The sequence below is a fragment of the Mobula hypostoma genome, chromosome 22, assembly GCF_963921235.1.
Source record: "Mobula hypostoma chromosome 22, sMobHyp1.1, whole genome shotgun sequence".
NCBI lineage: Eukaryota > Metazoa > Chordata > Chondrichthyes > Myliobatiformes > Myliobatidae > Mobula > Mobula hypostoma.
The window spans coordinates 8,434,980-8,456,349 of record NC_086118.1 but is presented as its reverse complement, the minus strand read 5'-3'; the positions used below and the strand labels follow the sequence as shown (position 1 = coordinate 8,456,349).

At 42.6% G+C, this 21,370-nt stretch overlaps 1 protein-coding gene across 4 annotated transcripts in view; it reads right to left on the bottom strand.

The window, feature by feature from the left end:
* spata20 (spermatogenesis associated 20) overlaps positions 1 to 21,370 on the bottom strand; it is a 479,531-nt gene that overhangs the window by 61,368 nt on the left and 396,793 nt on the right. The window contains exon 16 of one of the 4 annotated variants that reach the window (XM_063074194.1): positions 833 to 899. The exons of the other annotated variants lie outside the window; for them this stretch is intronic. Within the exon in view, the coding sequence (XP_062930264.1) occupies positions 840 to 899 (60 nt within the window). The 3' untranslated portion in view covers positions 833 to 839. Of the gene's footprint in view, positions 1 to 832; positions 900 to 21,370 lie in introns of those variants that run through there. 4 annotated transcript variants of the gene reach the window in all.

Genomic DNA, 21,370 nt, shown 5'->3' with positions numbered 1-21,370 from the left:
AACAGGTGCTAGTGAGTTAAGGATGTTTGTCATCAGTGTCTGCGAAGCCCGTTACTGAGTAGAAACACAGGGATGCAGAATAAAAGGGACTAAGGATGAGATTCTAGTGTAGAATATGAAGCAGGTACCAATAATTTTCTGGCTATTACCAAGGAGATAATGAAGTACAGGAGAAAATCTGCAGATGCTAGAAATCCGAGCAACACACACAAAATGCTGGAAGAACTGAACAGGCCAGGCAGCATCTATGGAAAAGAATACAGCCAACGTTTTGGGCTGAAACCATTCAGCAGGACTGGAAAAAAAAGATGAGGAGTAGATTTAAAAGGTGGGGGAGGAGAGGGAGAAACACAAGGTGACAGGTGAAACCGAGAAGAGGAGGGGTGAAGTAAAGAGCTGGGAAGTTGATTGGTGAAAGAGATACAGGGCTGGAGAAGGGGCAGTCTAATAGGAGAGGATAGAAGGCCATGGAAGAAAGAAAAGCTGGGAGGAGAACCAGAGGGAGGCAGTGGGCAGGCAAAGAGATAAGGTGAGAGAGGGAAAGGGGATGGGGACTGGTGAAGGGGTGGGCAGGGGGAACATTACCGGAAGTTCGAGAAATCAATATTCATGCCACCAAGTTGGAAGCTACCCAAACAGCACATAATGATGTCACCAGAAACACACAGTCCCATCCAGCTGGAGTGTGGCGGGGAGAAGCTGAAGGAAGACAGCAAGGTCAATGATGCCTCAGACTGCATACAGAGTAAGTATAGACTACCTGTTGTCATGATCACATAGGGCATCAGTGATGACTTTGACCAGAGCTACTTCACCATTGCGGCATGGGCACACAACGATCAGTGGGATTCAAGTACAGCTGGCCCCTGCTTTCCGAACGCTCGCTTTACGACATCTCGCTGTTATGAAAGACCTACATTAGTTATCTGTTTTCGCTAACAGAAGGTGTTTTCACTGTTACGAAAAAAGGCAGCCTGTGAAAAAAGGCAGTGCGCACCCGAACAGCCAAGCTCCTCCCCCGGAACTGCATTCTAGCCGGCATTGCTTAAACATGTGCTTTATTTCGATTTATTTTGGGCATCCATTAGCAAAATGAGTTCTAAGGTATCGGAAAACCCTAAAAGAGCTCGTAAGTGTGTTACACTTAGTGTAAAGCTAGACATAATTAAGCGTTTCAATCGTGGTGAACGAAGTAAGGACATGGTCCACGCGTTGAACTTGCCTGCTTCCACCATTCGCAGTATTTACACACAGAGAGAAAGAATTTTGAAAGCTGCCGGTGATACTATTGGTTCTGCTCGTAGCAAAGTGGTCTCTCTTAGTCGGCATCCATTAATGGATAAAATGGAAAATCTATTGCTTGAGTGGATTGATGGGTGTACAAAGCGTGGTGTTCCATTAAGTTTTCTTATATTTAAGGAGAAATCAGTCAGTATTTTTAATAAGCTGAAACAGAAAGCACTGGACAATGGTGATGGAAGTGTTGCGAAAGTGGAATTTAAAGGTAGTCATGGGTGGTTTGATTGGTTTCTGAGGCAAGGGCAGCTTCATAGTTTAAGCAATGGCCCCCAACCTCCGGGCCGTGGACCGATACCGGGCCGCGAAGAATACAGCAGTGCAGCGGTAGTCGGAATGCATGCAGCATATCTTTAAGAAAAAAAGCCGAAATAAACAAGCTAATTAATTAGGTGCCACCCGGCACGTAAATGTCGGCCCAGAGCAGAGGCGATTGCCGATTGCGTCAGGTGCCTATTCGTATAAGCAAGTGTTTAACTGTGACAAAACTGCAATTTATTGGAGTCTTCCCGATTCCAGTAAGTGAAATTACACTGTACATAATTTCTACTTTATATAGGCTGTGTACTTATCATATCATTCCTGCTTTTACTATATGTTAGTTATTTTAGGTTTTATGTGTTATTTGGCATGATTTTGTAGATTATTTTTTGGGTCTGGGAATGCTCAAAATTTTTCCCATATTAATAAATGGTAACTGCTTATTCACCTTACGACTTTCTGGCTTATGAACCGTTTCATAAGAATGCCCTCCCTTCGGATAGCAGGGGAAACCTGTACAGAATTCTGGATAACATGGAAGCAACAAAACATTCAAGGTCTTTGGAGAGTAAAAGGTCAGAAATAGTTTGAATGGTTAAAATGGTTAAAAGCATGTTACTTGAGGACAGAACAATGGAGGCAGAAACGGAAGACAGAAGAGGTAAAGAATATTAGCTATATTTATCACACTGGCTAAAGAGGGATGTTAGGCAGTGAGTGAGAAAAGAATTGAGGGGCCAGCACGGAGTGAATTCATTGGAGGCATGAGGCAAGATAAAGATGTGAGCACGTTGTTACTTCAGAAGTTTGGGCCTGTGAGTTAAGAGCTAAGGAAGAGGTGGGTGGGGGGAGGGGGGGTGGAGAGAAGAGGCTCAGATGGTCTCAGCTTTGGTAACAGGAGTCCAAGAACTCCTTGAGTTCATTATCAGGTGTGAGGGTAGACAATATTGGAGTGAGGGATTTAAAGTCATGAGGAAAAGCTCAGAAGAGGAATGGAGTAGAGAGAGTTCAGACAATCTATATTGCAACTGTTCAGAGAGATTTCTTTTTTTATTTAACAATGGTTATTTTAAGTGAAAATAAATATTTTGAAAAATTAACCGTATCTATATTGTTAAATACTCAAGGTAATATTTCAAAGAATAATGGATTTTAAAATTATAAATTGTATTTACTTTTATATAACGTTTATTTATTCATCTTCCAAATTTTATTTGCACATACAATTCTTTGCTTTGTAAAATGTTCAAAGTATTAGCCAAATTATGTGTCTATCTTCCCTGGATTGCCTTTCTAAGAAAAATCTTCACTGTGAGTTACTTAATTGAAAGGGGAATCACACCTTCCTAGAGATTGGTCATCATTGTTGGCAGCTTTATTTGCAGTGGCTACTGTTGCTTTGCTGCTGACCACAAAATCACAGTCTTTATCATCATGATTAGACACAGAGTACAAAATACAGGATACTTCAAAATCCTGACTCTTTAACTAGAATTCTTCCTCTTTGCATCTACATTTTTCCAATTTTTATCACATTCCTAATCAATTTGCCAGTGATTACAATAGCCCTGACCTCATTAGAGAAGTTTATTAGTTGTCATCTGATCTATATCAGATAGATAGTGCAGCGTAGGTTCACAAGGTTAATTCTCGGGATGGTGGGACTGTCATATGTTGAAAGATTGGAGCGACTGGGCTTGTATACACTGGAATTTAGAATGCTGAGAGGGGATCTTATTGAAACATATAAGATTATTAAGGGATTGGACACACTGGAGGCAGGAAGCATGTTCCCGCTGATGGATGAGTCCAGAACCAGGGCCACAGTTTAAGAATAAGGGGTAGGCCATTTAGAACGGAGTTGAGGAGAAACTTTTTCACCCAGAGAATGGTGGATATGCTTTGCCCCAGAAGGCAGTGGAGGCCAAGTCTCTGGAATGCTTTCAAGAAAGAGATGGATAGAGCTCTTAAAGATAGCACAATCAAAGGTTATGGGGATAAGGCAGGAACTGGACACTGATTGTGGATGATCAGCCATGATCACAGTGAATCACAGAAGGGCCAAATGGCCTACTCCTGCACCTATTGTCTATTGTCTATATATACTTGGTCCTCTTGCTCCCTTCAACCAACTCTTCTATTAGTTTTTACATGATAGAAATCCAGCTTTAGATCTAAATTCGGTACTCCAAAAGGCTTTTACTCTCTTTGGTAACTGATAAAGTTAGTGTTATTATTGAAGATATGTTTTGCCAGCAAAACAAAAGAGCTGGTAGTTGACTTTGGGAAAGCAAGCAGTCCTCATCAGTTGTGTTGAAGTAGACAGGTTTGACAGCTTCAAGTCCCTAGGAGTGAACATCACCAATAGCCCGTTCTGGTCCAATCATGTAGAGCCAATGGCCAAGAAAGCTAACAAAAGCCTCTACTTCCTCAAGAGGCTAAAGGTGTTTGGCATGTTCTTGTTGACCTTTACTAATGTTTATCGATGCACCTTTCAGGGCATCCTCCATGGATGCAGAACGGCTTGGCAACTGCTCTGCACATGATTGCAAGAAACTGCATAGAGTTGTGGATACAGCTCGGCACATCATTGAAAACATCCTCCCCTCCATGGACTCTGTCTATATTTATCGCTGTTTCAGTAAAGCAGCTAGCATAGTCCAAAACTCCACCCAGCTGGAACATTCTTTTTTCCCCTTCCTTCCAATGGACAGAAGATACAAAAGTCAGACACATTTACCACCAGGCTCAATGGCAGATTTAATGCCACTGTTAAAGGATCATTGAATGGTTCCCCAGTACCTTAGTGTGATAAGATAGATTCTTGATCTCAGTCTTCTTTGTTATGATCTTGTACCTTATTGTCTATTTGCACCGCACTTTGTCTGTAGCTGTTACACTTTTTTCAGCATTCTGTTATTGTTTTACCTTATTCTAGCTTAATCTGGTGTGCAATAATTTGATCTGTATGAACAGTAGGCAAGACAAGCTTTTCACTGTACATGTGACAATATTAAACTAATTCCAGTTCCTATTCCAAGGACACCTGCTTGCAGTTTAGAGATGGTTCAAAAGAAAGCACTTGCTGGATGTTGAGATTCATTGTAGCTCATACCAAGAGGGAAATCGATCAATTGCTAGGGGCATGGCAACCAGATAATGGGCTATGTGCAAATCTACTCCCAGACTTACTGGGCAGCATGGTAGCGTAGTGATTAGCATAATACTTTACACTACTAGTGACCCAGGATCAATTCCCACCACTGCCTGTAAGTCATTTGTATGTTCTTCCTGTGACCCTGTGGGTTTCCTCCGTGAGCTCCGCTTTCCACCCACAGTCCAAAGATGTACCAGTTGGTAGGTTAATTGGTCATTATAAATTGTCCCATGATTAGGCTAGGGTTAAATCAAGGGTTGCTGGGTGGCACGGCTTGAAGGGCCTATTCTGCACTGTATCTCAATAAATTACAGGTTACAGTAGAATCACAGAATAGGTGCAGCATGGAAGGTTGTGATTGTTCTGGAGAGAGTGAAGATATTCACCAGAACGTTGCATGAAATGGAGCATTTCAGCTATGAGGGGCAAAGAGGCTGGATTTGTTTTCCTTGGTGTAGAAGTAGTTACAGGGGCTTGACTGATGCATCATCTTGCAAATTTTTCCCCCAGATTATTATCCAGCTTCCTTTTTAATGCTGCAGCTGAATCTGTTTTATGTATTACCCCTGGAACTGGATTCTAGAGCCTATCTGTTCATTGCAAAAGAAATCATTCATTGCATCCTTTTGGAAGCACTTTCCCTACCAATGCGGAAGCACATTCCCGTCCGTTTATTGTAATAATTCTGTCATTCCTCATCGCTTTTCCAGAGCAGAATTAGAATATGCAGATAGTAGTTTAAAAAGACCCAGCTCCGCACTGTAAAGGGCGTAAGATAATATTCCGCACCAGATCTGGTAACACTTTATTCCTGTCACCAATTATCTAAGTTTGTCCAGTGTTCCATTTATTGGTGCGTATATTCCTCACTTCCTCCAAGAGGACCACAACCTTGTCATAGGCCTGTGTTCCTCAATGACCCGGAGAGCTATATGGGCTGGAGTCAGGGCTTTATTCTTTGGCTCTTGATAGGGCCAAACAGATCAAAGGGTAGGGGTCAAACTAAGAGTGGTCCACCGGTCCTCCAGGTTTGGGTTCAGCTCAGGGCTAACAACCCTGACTAGACAAGAAAAATTGTTACAAAACAGCAATAAAGAATCCTATATCTGTGTGAGACAGAGATGGAGGACTTTCATTGCTGTCCTAAATGCCATTAACTAACTGTAACTATATTCCTCACTTCAGTAGGGAAATTCACTACAAAAAAAATGGCTTAATGCTTAGATTTATCTTTAATTCTCAGGCAATGGGATTGACATGTTAGAATTTCTGATTGTGCTTTAAGACTAATGTTTTTCTTTAGAAAGTTAAATTCTTGCAGAAAATAAAGCACAGTGTACTATGGAAACTACTGACATCAGCAAATGTTAAACAAAGAATAACTTTGTTTCTATTCAGAGTTACAGTCAGCAAAGTGTAATCCATCAGGTAGAAACTAGGACAAATATTTTGAGAATATCTGCCTTCAAAAGAGGAAGATAGAGGTGTTGCTGGATAAAGCTTCTGGGACCAACAGAGGTAAAGGAAGTAAGTTCTCACCAAGCCTACAGGAATCACTGAGCTGAGTCAACTTTCTTAATCTCAGAGCAAACCATGAGCAGTCACACTGTTCCAAGTGTCCATAGGAAAGAGTATTTCATTCTGACTATAGACAAGAGGAGTGTGAAGATGGACAGTGATCGCTCCACAGATGGTTTTCCTCTTGGGGTCTTTTTATTAATTCACAATATTGAGATCAACAACTAAACTGGACAGTGGGCCATGTTTCTCACACTCTGCATGCCACCTTGGCTGAACAGAGAAAGTATCTACCTATCTAAACAGCATCCTGATTGAAACAACACATCAAATTTGCTGGTGAACGCAGCAGGCCAGGCAGCATCTCTAGGAAGAGGTACAATCGACGTTTCGGGCCGAGACCCTTCGTCAGGACTAACTGAAGGAAGAGCTAGTAAGAGACTTGAAAGTGGGAGGGGGAGGGGGAGGGGGAGAAAAATTGATTGAAACAGTTCCTGATTGAAACTTGTCTATCTTTCTGTTATTGCAGCACAGTAGGTTGATGGTATTTTGTAGACAAAGACACCGCTGATGCTGGAAACTGAAATGAAAAACAAGATGCAGGAGGAGCTCAGTTTTTCCAGCTTCTTGGACTCCAGATGAAGTGTCTCGACCCAAACCAACATCTGTCCATTTCCCTCTGCAGATACCTGCCTGACCTGCTAAGTTCCTCCAGCATTTTGTTTTTTGGTGGAATTTGGGCTTCTTTTAAAACTTCTTTTACTTCAATCTTTGGTGAGTAATTGTCCAGATGAAAAGCCAACCCAAATGTCGATCTCTGTCTCCCACAATAGATACTGACAGTTGTCTAGCATCAAATACCCATGGGAATTCATGCTGAGATGTCAGTAAAAAAGCTAACACTGAGTGTGTTCACATCCTCCTTGATCGTAGCAATGAGAAGAGGGCATGCCTTGACTTAATCATGGATGTCATTCTTGACGCTGGGGAGGTTAGTGCCCGTGACAGACCAGGCTGAGTTTGCAACTCTCTGCAGCTTTTTACAGTCTTGTGCAGTCTCTCCCTCCATACCAGATGCAACCAGTTACAATGCTCTCCAAAGCATAGCTGTAGAAATTTTGACAGTCTTTGGTGTCATACTAAGTCTTCTTAAACTCCTGATAAAATATTGCTGCTGTCATGCCTTCTTTGTAATTGTATCAATATTTTGGGCCCAGGATAGATCGTCAGAGATAGTCACACCCATGAACTTGAACTGCTCACCCTCTCCACTGTTGATCCCTCGATGAGGACTGGTCTGTGTTCCCTTGACTTCCCCTTCCTGAAATCCACAATAAATTCCTTGGTCTTAAATAGGCATCCATTAGTCTCGTGAGCAAGACCTGGGCAAGGTTGTATGGAAGACTGGCAGTTGCCCATGCTGAAAGTCTCCCCTCTCCATGCCACCGATGTTGTCCAAGGGAAGGGCACTAGGGTCGATACAGGTATCATTGCAGAGCAGTGTGTGGTTAAGTGCCTTGCTCAAGGACACAACGCGCTGCCTCAGCTGAAGCTTGAACTAGCGACCTTCAGGTCACTAGACCGATGCCTTAACCACTTGGCCATGCGCCAACACTCCTTGGTCTTACTGACATTGAATGTAAGGTTGTTGTTACAACACCAATCAACCAGCTGATCTATCTCACTCTTTACACCACCTCGTCACCATCTGAAATTCAAAGAACAGTTGTGTCATCGAAAATTTTATAGACATCATTTGAGCTGTGCCTAACCACAATGATATAGATAGAGTAGAGCTGTGGGTTAAGCACGCATCCTTGAGATGTGCCAGTGTTAATTGTCAACAAGGAGTCCAAGGTTTTGGAGCTTGTTGATTAGACTGAGGGTATGATGGTGTTGAAGTAAATGGATAAGAATTAGGTGCGACAAACCTTCCTGAAATCAACTGCAGGGATTGAACTGGGATCAATATGACTCAGTTCTGCATAAGTCTGTGCACAAATCTTTAAGAAAGAAAGTAATTGAAACCTAGGGCATTCAGGGAAAATTAAACTTCCTGCAGCAGGTGGAGTGGAAATTATAAATCTAAGAAACTTACGTATGTCAGTGTAAAACAACTAGGACAATCCTCATCAATGTAATTTAATGAAAATCTCCTGTGTCAACAAATTTCCTGTTTGAGTGCATCTCTACTATGTTCCAGTGTGCATTGTGATTGATTCAGTGGTAGCAATGCTGTTCTAGTTATGTCTACGGCCTGTTGCATCCAATAGGACTTTACTGTATTCTGTTTAAACTTTTAATGAAAAAAAACACAACTACAAATGGGAGGCTCTAGGTTCTATTTTCTTAGCACCTTACATTCTTTTTCAGAGTGATTTCCCTCAATAATAACTAAAACACGATACAGACCAGTATGCTTAGACTAACCAGCTCTGGTTTAAAGGCCATTTGCAAATGTACAAAATTACGATGTCTAACAGAATAAGGGCAAAACTTTAAGTAGGTTCCACCTGGCACACACTTAAATCAGGGTAATCGGGCCGCCATTGCTCCTAAAATAGTTAATTTATAGTATTAGCCTTGATGAAGAGTGTTGGTAACTCAACTACCACAACTTACTCAATTAGAATCTTCATAAACCTTACAAAAAGGAATGGAGTTGTTAAACAACAGGACTAAAAACAAGACAGTCTGAACAGATCCAATTAGAGCGAACAGCAGCTCAGGTGATGGAAGTACTGGCTCCCTCCTTGGAGTCTGGAAGCTGACAGCATCATCAATCTTAGTCATGCATGGCACTGACCTTTGCAACTTCAGCATCGTAGCAGCTGAGTTCCTGACAAGATTTCCAGCTCAGGGAGCAAAGCCTACAAATGATTCTTCTCCGAGGTCTAAGGTTACTATGGTGCACTGGTGCACAGGCACTGCTTTTCAAAATAAGTATTGGGATGGAGAAAACTTCCTTACTGGTGATCTCCCAAAATGAAACAAACATGATCCCATCTCATAAACTATTCAAACTAATCACAGTCAAAAGGTGTCAACTCCATCTGATAAATTGTTCCTAATTTTCTAATGCCACTCACATTTCCTCATGAGGGTTATAGAAACAGAACAGTACAGCACAGTACAGATCTTTGTGCCTACAATGTTTTTTTAACCTACTCTGATCAATCTAACTCTTCCCTCCATTTTTCATTCATCCATGTACCTATCCAAGAGTCTCTTAAAATAACCTTAATATAGCTTCCTCTACCACCCCTTGGAATCGTGTTCCATGCACTTACCACTCTCAGTGTAAAAAACCTACTTAATGACATCACCCTATACTTTCCTCCAATTGTCTTAAACTTATGACCTCTTGTATTAGCCATTGCTGCCCTGGAAAAAAGGCCATCTTAACACCTGCAATATGATCTCATTTCAGGTCTATATGTTCCAAACAACACTGAAGCAGGCGCAAACCTGTAGTATTAGTCATGTTGGCTGTCAAAATATTAGTCCATGTGATGTTGTCTGCTACAAGCAAGCAGATTAGATGGACCATGAAGTATAGCACTGATTTGATGCCAGCTCTATCAAATTGGAGCTCCACTCCAGCTAATGTTTGCTTTTAAACCTTGTATATCAGAACATGTTCAGCAGTAGGAAGGATTCCCTGCTGCTTCATCAACACTATTTAAAGGAATTACTAATTACTAGTGGGTTACTTGCTCGTTAACTTTTACTCGCTATTGCCGTGATTGCGTAATAGTCCTCGACACTGTTTTATCACCCCTTGTTCAATCCCTTCCGACCTATGTTCGTGACACTTCTCACGCTCTTAAACTTTTCGATGATTTTAAGTTCCCTGGCCCCCACCGCTTTATTTTCACCATGGATGTCCAGTCCTTATATACTTCCATCCCCCATCAGGAAGGTCTCAAAGCTCTACGCTTCTTTTTGGATTCCAGACCTAATCAGTTCCCCTCTACCACCACTCTGCTCCGTCTAGCGGAATTAGTCCTTACTCTTAATAATTTCTCCTTTTGCTCCTCCCATTTCCTCCAAACTAAAGGTGTAGCTATGGGTACCCGTATGGGTCCTAGCTATGCCTGCCTTTTTGTTGGGTTTGTGGAACAATCTATGTTCCGTGCCTATTCTGGTATCTGTCCCCCACTTTTCCTTCGCTATATCGACGACTGCATTGGCGCTGCTTCCTGCACGCATGCAGAACTCGTTGACTTTATTAACTTTGCCTCCAACTTTCACCCTGCCCTCAAGTTTACCTGGTCTATTTCCGACACCTCCCTCCCTTTTCTAGATCTTTCTGTTTCTGTCTCTGGAGACAGCTTATCCACTGATGTCTACTATAAGCCTACTGACTCTCACAGCTATCTGGACTATTCCTCTTCTCACCCTGTCTCTTGCAAAAACGCCATCCCCTTCTCGCAATTTCTCCGTCTCCGCCGCATCTGCTCTCAGGATGAGGCTTTTCATTCTAGGACGAGGGAGATGTCTTCATTTTTTAAAGAAAGGGGCTTCCCTTCCTCCACTATCAACTCTGCTCTTAAACGCATCTCCTCCATTTCACGTACATCTGCTCTCACTCCATCCTCCCACCACCCCACTAGGAATAGGGTTCCCCTGGTCCTCACCTACCACCCCACCAGCCTCCGGGTCCAACATATTATTCTCCGTAACTTCCGCCACCTCCAACGGGATCCCACCACTAAGCACATCTTTCCCTCCCCCCTCTCTCTGCATTCCGCAGGGATCGCTCCCTACACAACTCCCTTGTCCATTCGTCCCCCCCATCCCTCCCCACTGATCTCCCTCCTGGCACTTATCCGTGTAAGCGGAACAAGTGCTACACATGCCCTTACACTTCCTCCCTTACCACCATTCAGGGCCCCAAACAGTCCTTCCAGGTGAGGCATCACTTCACCTGTGAGTCGACTGGGGTGATATACTGCGTCCGGTGCTCCCGATGTGGCCTTTTATATATTGGTGAGACCCGACGCAGACTGGGAGACCGCTTTGCTGAACATCTACGCTCTGTCCGCCAGAGAAAGCAGGATGTCCCAGTGGCCACACATTTTAATTCCACATCCCATTCCCATTCTGACATGTCTATCCACGGCCTCCTCTACTGTAAAGATGAAGCCACACTCAGGTTGGAGGAACAACACCTTATATTCCGTCTGGGTAGCCTCCAACCTGATGGCATGAACATTGACTTCTCTAACTTCCGCTAGGCCCCACCTCCCCCTCGTACCCCAGCTGTTACTCCTTTTTATGCACACATTCTTTCTCTCACTCTCCTTTTTCTCCCTCTGTCCCTCTGAATATACCTCTTGCCCATCCTCTGGGTCACCCCCCCCCCCCGTCTTTCTTCCCGGACCTCCTGTCCCATGATCCTCTCGTATCCCCTTTTGCCTATCACCTGTCCAGCTCTCGGCTCTATCCCTCCCCCTCCTGTCTTCTCCTATCATTTTGCATCTCCCCCTCCCCCTCCAGCTTTCAAATCCCTTACTCACTCTTCCTTCAGTTAGTCCTGACGAAGGGTCTCGGCCTGAAACGTCGACTGCGCCTCTTCCTATAGATGCTGCTTGGCCTGCTGCGTTTACCAGCAACTTTGATGTATGTTGCTTGAATTTCCAGCATCTGCAGAATTCCTGTTGTTTATGTCTCATTTACATTCCCTCTCAAACCCATTCCCCTGCCTTCACCTTGGAACCTTTGATGCCCTATCTATCAACCTCCACTTTAAATATACCTAATGACTTGGCTTCCACAGCTGTCAGTGGCAATGAGTTCCACAGGTTTATCACTGTTTGGCTAAAGAAAATGAAGTTTCAAAGTACATTTCATATCAACATTTGTATACAGTATAAGGCTGAGATTGTGGCCTGCTCTGGCTGCTCATCTGTGAACTTACTTTCACTCTAAATGTTATTTGCTTACTTTTATTGTTCATACATTTTGTTTTTTTCTCTCTCTCTGCACATTGGGTGTTTGACGGCCTTCTTTTATGGGTTCTTTTTGGTTTCTTTGTTTTGTGACGGCCTGTTTGGAGATAAATCTCAAGGTTGCTTAATGTATACATACTTAGTTAATAAATGTACTTTGAACTTTGAACCATAAGATTCATCCTCCAGCAGGATGAATCTGTTCTAAAGGGACATTCTTCAATTCTGAGGCTGTGCTCTCTGGTGCTCGACTCTTCTAGTACTGGAAACATCCTCTTTATGCCCACTATATCTCGTCCTTTAAATATTCAGTCACTTTCAATGAGGTCCCCTCTTATTCTTCTAAACTCCAGCAAGTACAGGCCCAGAACACAGTTGCCAACTGAAATAGCAGATGCACTAGTTCTCATATTCCAAAAATACCCAAGCTGTCCATGCAGATTAATAGTTAATACAAATAAACCCACTAATGAAGAATGGAGGGGGAGAAAACAGGAACCATCAGTACAAGGGAAAATCTATTGTATCATAGAAACGTAGAAACATAGAAAATAGGTGCAGGAGTAGGCCATTCGGCCCTTCGAGCTTGCACCGCCATTCAGTATGATCATGGCTGATCATCCAACTCAGAACCCTGTACCAGCCTTCCCTCCGTACCCCCGATCCCTTTAGCCACAAGGGCCATATCTAACTCCCTCTTAAACATAGCCAATGAACTGGCCTCAACTGTTTCCTGTGGCAGAGAATTCCACAGATTCACCTCTCTGTGTGAAGAAGTTTTTTCCTAATCTCGTCCTAAAAGGCTTCCCCTTTATCCTCAAACTGTGACCCCTCGTTCTGTACTTCCCCAACATCGGGAACAATCTTCCTGCATCTAGCCTGTCCAATCCCTTTAGGATTTTATACGTTTCAATCAGATCCCCCCTCAATCTTCTAAATTCCAACGAGTATAAGCCTAGTTCATCCAGTCTTTCACCATATGAAAGTCCTGCCATCCCAGGAATCAATCTGGTGAACCTTCTTTGTACTCCCTCTATGGCAAGGATGTCTTTCCTCAGATTAGGGGACCAAAACTGCACTCAATACTCCAGGTGTGGTCTCACCAAAGCCTTGTACAACTGCAGTAGTACCTCCCTGCTCCTGTACTCGAATCCTCTCGCTATAAATGCCAGCATACCATTCGCCTTTTTCACCGCCTGCTGTACCTGCATGTCCACTTTCAATGACTGGTGTATAATGACACCCATGTCTCGTTGCACCTCCCCTTTTCCTAATCGGCCACCATTCAGATAATAATCTGTTTTCCTGTTTTTGCCACCAAAGTGGATAACTTCACATTTATCCACATTAAATTGCATCTGCCATGAGTTTGCCCACTCACCCAACCTATCCAAGTCACCCTGCATCCTCTTAGCATCCTCCTCACAGCTAACACTGCCGCCCAGCTTCGTGTCATCCGCAAACTTGGAGATGCTGCATTTAATTCCCTCATCCAAGTCATTAATATATATTGTAAACAACTGGGGTCCCAGCACTGAGCCTGGCGGTACCCCACTAGTCACTGCCTGCCATTCTGAAAAGGTCCCGTTTATTCCCACTCTTTGCTTCCTGTCTGCTAACCAATTCTCTATCCACATCAATATCTTACCCCCAACACCGTGTGCTTTAAGTTTGCACACTAATCTCCTGTGTGGGACCTTGTCAAAAGCCTTTTGAAAATCCAAATATACCACATCCACTGGTTCTCCCCTATCCACTCTACTAGTTACATCCTCAAAAAATTCTATGAGATTTGTCAGACATGATTTTCCTTTCACAAATCCATGCTGACTTTGTCCGATGATTTCACCGCTTTCCAAATGTGCTGTTATCACATCTTTGATAACTGACTCTAGCAGTTTCCCCACCACCGATGTTAGGCTAACCGGTCTATAATTCCCTGGTTTCTCTCTCCCTCCTTTTTTTAAAAAGTGGGGTTACATTAGCCACCCTCCAATCCTCAGGAACTAGCCCAGAATCTAAAGAGTTTTGAAAAATTATCAATAATGCATCCACTATTTCTTGGGATATTTCCACTATTCCTTAAGCACTCTGGGATGCAGACCATCTGGCCCTGGGGAATTATCCGCCTTTATTCCCTTCAATTTACCTAACACCACTTCCCTACTAACATGTATTTCCCTCAGTTCCTCCATCTCAGAAATGGCAGCTGCCTGTACATCTTGGACTGGGTAATGGTCTCCAGCAAAGGTTCACCAGGCTGATTCCTGGGATGGCAGTTTTGTTTTATGAGGAGAAATTATGCATGGATTCTCTATACACTCTTGAGTACAGATGAATGAGAGTTGATCCCAGTTGAATACACTCAATTCTAATGGAGCTTAGATATAGGTAAATATAGATATAGGTATGAGGTTGTCCTTGGCTGAGGTGTCTAGAACATAGACCAGATCAGGGCTTGCCCATTCAGAATGAGAGGAGAAATTATTTCTTTACCCAGAGGGCAGCAAACCTTTGAAATTGTCTATCTTAGAGAGCTGTTGAAGTTCAGTCACTGAACATGGAGTCACAGAGAAATAGGGTATGGAAACAGGCCATCTAGCCCAATGAGTCCATGCTGACCATGGTGCATATCCAGCTAGTCCCAATTTCCTACGTTTGGCACATATCCCTCTATGCTCTGCCCCTACGCGTGCTTTTTAAATAATATTATTGTACCTGCCACAACTATTTCATCTGGAAGCTTGTTCTATGTACTCACTACCCTCTGTGCGAAAATGGTATCTCTCAGTTGCCTTTGCCCATCCACTCTAAACCTATGGCTTCTAATTTGGGACTCTCCTAGCCTGGGGAAAAGACTGTTACCATCCACCTTATCTCTGCCCATTTAACTCAAGAGATAGTTTTCTTTATATATCAAGAATCAAGGGACATTGGATTAGTGCAGAGAAGTGACACTGAAGATATTTTACTTTACTGAAAGGCAAAGCAAACACAAAGGATGGAATGACCTGCTCCTGCTTCTCACTTATGGTCACCGTGTGTGAAGAATATTTGACAGAGACTGCCGAGGTCACTATGATAGAAATTTTGGTAAAGGTGACTCCTTCCAGGCTGGTGGTTAGAAATGTCAAACAGCACTGAGACTAGACTGCAGCTTCATTCTCCCTGGATTCTTCTATCATCTTCTGGCCAGTTCACAATTCTTGGCTATTCAGAAGAAATAAAACGCATGCACAAGGTTGAAATGTGAGGGGGAGGAAAGTAGGTGCTGTATGGTGACATGATCTATAGCTTGTAAATGAGGAGTTTTTGTGGCGAGAGGATTGTTAGTTATGAGGATGCTATTGCCTCCACAGTCTTTAACCAGTAATGACCATAGGCCCAGAATAGTTGCCTCAGCTGGCAGCTAACACTGCCTCAAGTTCAAAGTTCAAAGTAAATTTATTATCAAAGTACATATATGTGACCATATACAACCCTGATATTCATTTCTTGTAGGCATTCACAGTAAGTAAAAGGAAACACTATAAAATCAGTGAAAAGCCACACACAACAAACAACTAACACAAAATGCTGGAGGAACTCAGCAAGTCAGACAGCTTCTATGGAAATTAATAAACCAACGACGTCAAGACTAAAGAAGGTTCCCGGCCCAAAATGTTAACTGTTTATTCATCTCCATAGATGCTGCCTGACCTGCTGAGTTCCTCCAGCATTTTGTGTGTGTTGCTCTGGATTTCCAGCATCTGTAGAATTTCTTGTGTTAACGACAAACAACCAATGTACAAATGACAACGAACTGTGCAAATACAAATAGAAAATAATCACAATAATAATTAAGTGAAAAATATCAAGGACATGAGATGAAGAGTCCTTGAAAGTGAGTCCATAGGTTGTGGGAACAGTTCAGTGTTGGGATGAGTGAAGTTAAGTGAAGTCATCTCTTCTGGTTTAAGAGCCTGATGACTGAGGGGTAGTAACTTTCTGAATCAGGTGGTGTGGGTCCTGAGGGTCCTGTACGTCCTTCCTGATAGCAGCATTTTTCTCGAGAAGAGAGCATGGCTGAGATAGTGGGGATCCTTGATGAAGGATGTTGCTTTCCTGCAATGGCACTCTATGTAGTGTAATAGTGGGGAGGGCTTTACCCATGACGGACTGGGCCATACCTAGTACATTTTGTAGACTTTTCCATTCAAGGGCATTGGTGTTTACATACCAGATCATGATGCAACTAATCAATATGCTCTCCACCACATACCTATAGAAGTTTGTCAAAGTTTAGATGATATGCCGAATCTATGAAATCTTCTAAGAAAGTAGAGGCAATGCCAAGATTTCTATGTAGTGGCACCCAAGACAGGTCTTCTGAAATGGTAACACTGAGGACTTTAAAATTGCTGACCTACTCCACATCTAATCTCCCACCAGTCAGCGGCTGCTGCCTCTGATATTACACCATCTTGTCCTGCAGAAAGAGGTGATTCTGTCAACGAGTGTCCAACAACTTGTTTGACGATGGGAGTGACTGCCAGGATTGGACCGTTAGCAGCCCATGCACTAAGTGAGACCTGGGCCTGTAGCTTGCACTCAGTTTGTGGGGTTGTGGTACAGCAGATGGTATGAACCGTGATTGACATGGACTGTTGTTTGAGAAGGGTGTGTTGCATTGAACAATGTGTAAGGCTTGTCTTGCATTTGCTTGGTGCAGCAGTTCAAGATATGTTCACTGACCCTGGTCATGCACATCGTATCACAGAAAATGAGGAGGCCGTGAAGGCTTGTGATCCTGACAATAACTCAGGATGCTGTACTCAGAAGGCAATGTTGGGAGTCAATCTCGATCACCTCCTACTTCTCTGCCAAGTGCTTGTCTTCAGCAAACACTCATCTCCTTACATGTTCCTTAAGAATGCCCAGGAACACAAACCTTGGGCTATCTTTCTTTTTATTCAAATCAAGTCAAGTTAATTGTCGTTTAACTATATACATGTATACCATCAAACGCAACAATGTTTCTCCAGACCAGGGTACACATAACACACAATAATTTAGGAAAGTAAAGATAAAATCAATAGAGATTATTCTGTCCAAAAGAGATTAAATCAATTGTAGCACCCACACCACAGCTTTGTCTACTCTCACACTGGCTCACAATAATTGAACCTGGCATCCCACTAAACTGCATGTTTCAGCACCACAGAAGGCAGCTCATTTATATGTCTACAAAATGGGTATTCAGGACAACCTCATTTGGATTATTAGAGAGGTGCCAATATAGCACATCAACATTTTAAAGTGTTTCTCTCATTATAATCAGTTCATTGTTAATTCACCACGCAATACCAAATGTTCTCTCAGGGAAAACAGAATCATTAAATAAATGAATGTAAGATATCGTGATACTCAACCAAATGGCCTTACAGAAAGAAAGCCTCACATGGCATCTCTTAGAAAGACTTCACATTGCCTGAACTATTCCTGAATGTATACCTGTAAAGAAAGGGTTAGTCAGATGTGCAGATGATCCACTTAAATTTATTTCTTTTCATATTATATTAATTTTAATGATTAACTTTAGCTCATTAAGTAGGGAAGTGTGATAGCAGGGCTGGCCCTGTGTCAATGGTCCACTTCAGGACTGAACAGTGAGCAACTTAATTCAAGGATTCAGTGGAGGAGAACACCTGACATACTTTGTTCTTTTTAATTTGCATAGGCAATACAGAAACAAAGGCAGTCTTATAATTAAAGGTTTCATTCTGCAGCACAGCAATAATGGATTAAAAATAAGCACAAAGTAAGAGAGTGGATGTAAGCTCATTAAAAAAAGCTTGTTGTTTAAGTAGGTGGAACCAGAGGAAAGGTGTTGTGGTTAAATGTTCCTTAGTTGGAGTTATATTTTAAGCTTTAACTGTGCAGCAGAATTGTGTGGATGGATCAGTAGAGAACAAGAATGACGTTTAAGACTGGTCGTGTGTTGTTGATGCAGTTTTTTTGCACTTGTAGAAGAACAAGGCAATGGGATCTGGTCTAATGCAGGTAACCATCTCATGAAAACTTCAGCATTTAATGCCTATTCACATTTCTCTATGAGAAGGTGGTGATGAGCCACCTTATTTAACCATTGCAGTCCTTCTGGTGAAAGTCATTCATCAGAAGTGTTGAATGAAGAGTACTGGCTACTTCTTGGTTACATATGCTTAAACTCCTACCATATTACCAAGTTAAAAATCTGTGTACACAGATACATTCGTTCTTACCATCAACAGAACTAGTGTTCCCTCCCTCCACCCGTACCTCAATTATTTTTTCTTAAAGGTTTGATGATTTTCTTAAAGGTTTTCTTAAGCTTTTGATGCCATTCTATGGAAGTACAGTTACTACGTTGAGTGATTTTCGTGTATATACCAAATTATGGACAAAATCACCTCATGGACATTATTGCCATTGACGTCCTGTATTTGGTTTTGACCAATGTTGATGAAGACACAGTGATCTATTTCTTGTGCTATTGAATGGATGGATCAAACTGCAGAAGCATTTTGGGAAGGCATGAAATGTTGGTCTGTGTTTCATGATAAACTCTTTGTGGTGATGGTGTGTACTTCTTGTTTTCCCAATTATTGTGCCAACTGTTCGACTTATAGAGAGAGTTTTCATGCGTAGTTTACATACCACCAAATGCAGATGTTACACAAGCACTCAATGTACTGAATGCTCTGATTAGCAAACAAGGAACAGCCTAATCTGACGCCTTTTACATATTTGCCAGCAACTTCTGTCACGTTTGTTTATTTTCTTTGGAGCAGAATTAGTCCATTTGGTCCATTGTGTCAGCTCCGTCATTTCATCAAGACCGATCTAATTTTCCTGTCAGCCCCAATCTCCAGCCGTCCCCCCGCATCCCTTCATGCCCTGACCAATCAAGAAGCTATCAACTTCTGCCTTAAGTATACATAAAGGCTTCCTCAGCTGCCTGTGGCAAATAATTCACCACTCTCTGGCTAAAGAAATTCCTCCTCATCTCCAATTTAAAAGGTTGCCCCTCTATGCTGAAGCTCTGTTCTCTGGTCCTAGACTCTACCACTATAGGAAACATACTTTCCACATCCAATCTATCAAGGCCTTTCACCAGTCAATAGCTTCCAATGAGCTCACCCCTTATTCTTCTGAATTCTAATGAGTACAGGTCCAGAGCCATAAAACACTCTTCATATGACAAGCGATTCAATCCTGGAATCATTTTTGTGAATGTACTTTCAACCCTCTCTAGTTTCAGCATATTCTTTCTAAGGTGTAGGGTCCAAAACTGCCCACAATACTCCAGTAAGGCCTCGCCAGTGCTTTATAAACTTTCAACATTCCATCCTCACTTTTATATTCTAGTCCTCTTGAAATGAATGCTAACATTGCATTTGCCTTCTTCACCACAGACTCAACCTGCAAACTAACCTTTCAGAATTCCCTTACAAGGACTCCCAAGACCTCTTGCACCTCAGTTTTTGTATTTTCTCTCTATTTAGAAAATAGTCAACCCTTTCATCTCTTCTACCAAGGTGCATGAACATACACTTCTCAATACTGTATTCCATCTGCCAGTTCTTTGCCCATATTTGTAATCTGTCTTCATATCATCTGCAAACTTTGCAACAATTCCACCATGGGATCGTAGCTTGTTAAGCAGCCTCATGTGTGGCACATATAACGTAAAAAGAATCAATCCCAACACAGACCCCTGTGGAATACCACTAGTCACCGGCAGCCGGCCAGAAAAGGCCCCATATTCTTGCCTGCTGCCAATCAGCCACTGCTTTATCCATGCTAGAACCCTTCCTGCAATACCATGGGATCGTAGCTTGTTAAACAGCCTCATGTGTGGCACCTTGTCAAAGGCCTTCTGAAAATACAAGTATACAATTTCAAGCGATTCTCCTTTGTCTATCCTGGTGGTTATTTCTTCAAGGAATTCCAACAGATCTGTCAGGCAAGATTTTCCCTTGAGGAAACTATGCTGACTATGGCCTATTTATCATGTGCCTCCAAGTACCCTGAGACCTCTTCCTTGGTAATCAATTCCAACATTTCCCAACCACTGATGTGAGACTAAATGGCCTATAGATTCCTTTCTTCTACCTCTCTCCGTTCTTGAAAAATGGAGTGACATTTCCAATTTTCCAATCTTCTGAAACCATCCCAGATTCTAGTGATTCCTGAAAGATCATTGCTAATGCCTCCACAATCTCTTCATCCACCCCTTTCAGAAGTCTGGGGTGCACACCATCTGGTCCAGGTGACTTATCTACCTTCAGACCTTTCACTTTCCCAAGAACCTTCTGCTAGTTATAGTAACCACACACTTCATGCCCCCTGACACCTGGATCTTGCACCATGCTGCTAGTGTCTTCCACAATGAAGACTGAAGCAAAATACTTATTCAGTTCATCTGCCATTTTGTTGTTCCCCATTGCTACCTCTCCAGCATCCTTTTCCAGTGGTCTGATATCCACTCTTGCCTCTCTTTTACACTTTATGTATCTGAAGAAATTGCTGCCCAATAACCATTAACACAATACCTGGAGCAGCAGGGTCTCAACACACTCGACACTACTATCAAGAATGCCTACCATTCTATCACTAGGCCTCATTTCAGGAAATCCGATCATCAGGCTGTCCTCCTCTTACCTGCCTGTAGGCAAAGGTTAAAGAGCAAAGTTCTAGAGGTAAGGACAACAAAGTGGTGTTCACAGGAGGCTGAGGACTGACTATGGGTTTGCTTCGAGTTGGTGGAATGGGCTGTATTTAGGGACGCATCAGTAGACTTGAATGAATACACTATGGTATATACAGACACTAGTGCGATCCCACAAAATCATTCAGTCTTTCCCAACCAGAAGCCCCAGAAGAATCAAGAGGTCTACAATCAGCTGAGGGCTAGACCATGGTGATGTTCAGGTCTGGCAAACAAGTGAAATACAAGGGGTCCAAGTACGACCCCAGAAAGCCACCTCACATGCAAAGTGGCAAATCCAGACCAAACTTGAAACACAGAAGGACACTCGAGAACTGTGGTAGGGATTGAATACTATCACCTCCTACAAAGTGAAACCAAGAAACTGTGAACAAGGTTTCGCTCCCAGATGAGCTCTATGCCTTTTATGCTCGCTTTGACCAACAAAACATG